General features: G+C 43.0%; 1 protein-coding gene across 1 annotated transcript in view; it reads left to right on the top strand.

The window, feature by feature from the left end:
- Positions 1-435: 435 nt before the first annotated feature.
- COPG2 (coatomer protein complex subunit gamma 2) overlaps positions 436-3,496 on the top strand; it is a 24,816-nt gene continuing 21,755 nt past the window's right edge. Inside the window, exons 1-3 of the mRNA XM_019472979.1 lie at positions 436-486; positions 1,832-1,912; positions 2,793-2,864. Of these exons, the coding sequence (XP_019328524.1) occupies positions 2,838-2,864 (27 nt within the window). The 5' untranslated portion in view covers positions 436-486; positions 1,832-1,912; positions 2,793-2,837. The remainder of the gene's footprint in view (positions 487-1,831; positions 1,913-2,792; positions 2,865-3,496) is intronic.

The following is a 3,496-nucleotide window of genomic DNA, read 5'->3' as shown; positions in this document are numbered from 1 at the left end:
TAGCCCGTTTTAGTGGCACATTGATCAATAAACTTCTATTTCAGATCCTGATAGCAGCTCTGTCCTGATGCCTTCAGTACTTTCTGTGTCTGAAGGAATAAAAATAGGGGGACTAGGAAAAAAAAAAAGAGTAAATAGTTTTATGTAAAGGGAATATTAAGGCAAACTTACTAGTAAACACCTTTCTTCTTTCTCATCTTCCAGCTGTGTTGAAAGTGCCCCCCCCCCTTTTTTCCCCCCTGTAACTCTGAATACACAACTTAAGAAAGTGGATTCAAAGCTGTTGATGGAGAACATCAGTTAGTCCAAGAGGAATGTCACTGTAGCATTGAGGTGTTTTTGTAAAGTTTAGGGGCTGTTCCTGCATATTCGGTTCCGTTGTTTTTTGTGAAGAATGCATTTCCTTAACTGAGAGGTCTCTTTTGTTCCTCAGGTAGTGGCTCTAATCCTTTCCAGCACTTGGAGAAGAGTGCTGTGCTGCAGGAGGTATGAATAATCATAGTATAATACTGTTTAACTCTTTTTTTTTCTTCAGGAAGCGTTAGCACCTTAAGGAAGTTTTACAGTGCAACTCTTGGGAAATGTGAATGGCTAAATTCATACAGTTAGTTTAAAATCACAGGGTATGTAAATTAAGTGCACATGGTTAGCCTATGAGGGGTTTATGTATGGTAATTAGATTACATGTGGCTTCTGCCTTCCGTGTGGACATGCAGGATCTCAGCGTGCTCTTTCTGAAGAGGTGGTCTGCCTGTTTTCCTGTGCTCCTTCAACGTACTGTGTAACGAGTCTTCCTGCTTCTCTTTGTGTACTCCAAGAATGATTGCAAGTGGTGAGGTGAACGTGTGGTGAAATAATGGAGAATTTTGAAGGGTACAAAGAGCTTTAGGTCAGAACTTAATAGTTTCAATTTTGTGTTCTTACAGACCAGTGCTGAGTAGTGTTTGGGCTACAGATGCTATGGAAGGAATTGAGTTGTTATTGCTTTTATTTTAAAGTAGTTTTGCTAGTCCCAGATGGCAAACCGACTGTCGTGGTTTAATCTCAGTCGGCAACTGAGCACCACGCAGCCGCTCGCTCACTCCCCCCCGGTGGGATGGGGGAGAGAATCGGAAGGGTAAAAGTAAGAAAACTCGTGGGTTGAGATAAAGACAGTTTAATAGGTAAAGCAAAAGCCGCGCACGCAAGCAAAGCAAAACAAGGAATTCATTCACTGCTTCCCATGGGCAGGCAGGCGTTCAGCCATCTCCAGGACAGCAGGGCTCCATCACGCGTAACGGTGACCTGGGAAGACAAACGCCATCACTCCGAACGTCCCCCCCTTCCTTCTTCTTCCCCCAGCTTTATAGGCTGAGCATGACGTCCCATGGTATGGAATGTCCCTTTGGCCAGTTTGTGTCAGCTGTCCCAGCCGTGTCCCCTCCCAGCTTCTTGTGCACCTCCAGCCTGCTCAGTTGGTAGAGCATGGGGAGCTGAAAAGTCCTTGACTAGTGTAAGCACTGCTTAGCAACAACTAAAACATGGGTGTGTTATCAACATTGTTCTCACCCTAAATCCAAAACACAGCACTGTACCAGCTACTAGGAAGGAAATTAACTCTATCCCTGCCAAAACCAGGACACCGACTCATTGTCCTCTGTTCAGAGTGCCGCCCATCCGGCAAACTGAACGTGCATGAGCTGAATGACAGGAATATGCTTGTTGGGACACATTTTTAGAATGAAAAAAGTTATAAGCTACTTGGTTGAAAACAAATTGCTTTACTTTTTATGGTGAAAGAGAAATTATTGGTGGGTTACACTGTAATACAGTATTTATGCTGTGTTTGTAGGCACGTATCTTTAATGAGACCCCTATAAATCCACGAAGATGCCTGCACATCCTTACCAAGATCCTTTACTTGCTGAACCAGGTAACCGTTACAATTTCTTCCCAGCCAGAATGAATATTCCTGAGGCTAATTTCTGATAACTTTCACTGTGAAAGAAGTTTTATACCTCTTCCTGTCAGATTTGGGAGGTAGCTTTTAAGGAGATCAGAAATTGAGTGTTTATGCTGTAGTATTATGTTCTCCCTTCTGACTTTGTCACTAAGGTGAGCGAGATATGTGTCACTGAAGCTTTTAAGACTTTTTTCTGAGTGCCCAGTGGGAGCTGCTGGTTGGTCTGTGATCACCGCAGCACCGTGCAATTAAAGAGCCACTTGTGTTTGCCTAGCTAAAGCAGGAATAAGTGAGGTGAGGTAAGAACATAGACCAGGAAGTGATGAAGTGGAAGGTGTCTTTTTGTTTGGGGAGAAATTGATAGCGTGATAAGGAAGGAGATTTTCTTTAGGCATCCACATAAATCAGGTTTCCTGCATGTCAGGCAGTACTTAACATAGAGTTACTATCAGTTAGGAGGGACCTACGCTATTCGGTCTTAATTGGCACAAGTCATCTTTTAAGGAAATCCCTTTTAAGCAAGGGAGTCCTTCTGGTTGACAAGCGTGACACAAAACCAACTGCTGACACGCTAATGTCAAAAGAGGGAACGCAGGCTACTTGTCAAACTGTTCCACCGCTGTACCACTGTGGATGGCGTTTACGTTGAAACCAAGTAGGTAATAGTGGTAAACTTGGCGTGTACTCCCCAGGGAACACAAGGTGAGGCAGGGACTGCTGCTAACACGTGAAAAAGTCTCAAAGAAAAGATTCTTGGTGTGTGGGTAGGTATTGTAAGTGGAGGCTGAAAGGTGGAGGCAGCTGAAAAATGACAGTGTTTTTTCTCTCGCTTCTTGTACGCTATTTTCAGGGTGAACACTTAGGAACCACTGAAGCCACAGAAGCTTTTTTTGCAATGACCAGATTATTTCAATCCAATGATGTAAGTACCTAGTGTTTACCACTTGCTGTCTCCCTGGTTTTGTCTGGATTCACAGTAATTACAAAACAGTTGGATGTTGGGATGTGGGAGGAGAGTGAGGCAAGTACTTTGCAGAACAAGCTCTGCACGCAAAGTACTTGCTGAAGGCAATTTGTGGTTTGGAAACAAATGACTGAATAATAGCAGATGGTTACTTCTGCAGGTTGATTTTGGTGGTGGGTTTTTTTTCTGAGTTGAATTACTGTTGTAAAGAATGTGAATAATGACAGAAAGCCTTAATATACAAATTGGTATAATTTTATGACTGTTTCTTACACTTGCAAATAATCCCCATCTGATTAACTCAAAACAGAATTTAAAAGTTGCCTGTAGATCAAATACTGCTATTCCCTAGAACAACTTGCTCTATTCATGAATCAGCGTGGAGTCAAGGGATGAGAACATCCTAAAAATGCTGGATTAAACTTTGGACTTTGCCCAGTGTAAAGTCATAGAATCATAGAATCATTCAGGTTGGAAAAGACCTCTAAGATCATCGAGTCCAATCGTCGACCCAACACCACCATGCCCACTAAACCATGTCCCTCAGCGCCTCACCTACACGTCTTTTAAATACCTCCAGGGATGGGGAC

The sequence above is a fragment of the Aptenodytes forsteri genome, unplaced genomic scaffold, assembly GCF_000699145.1.
Source record: "Aptenodytes forsteri isolate BGI_AS27 unplaced genomic scaffold, ASM69914v1 Scaffold310, whole genome shotgun sequence".
NCBI lineage: Eukaryota > Metazoa > Chordata > Aves > Sphenisciformes > Spheniscidae > Aptenodytes > Aptenodytes forsteri.
This window is presented reverse-complemented; position numbering and strand designations above follow the sequence as displayed.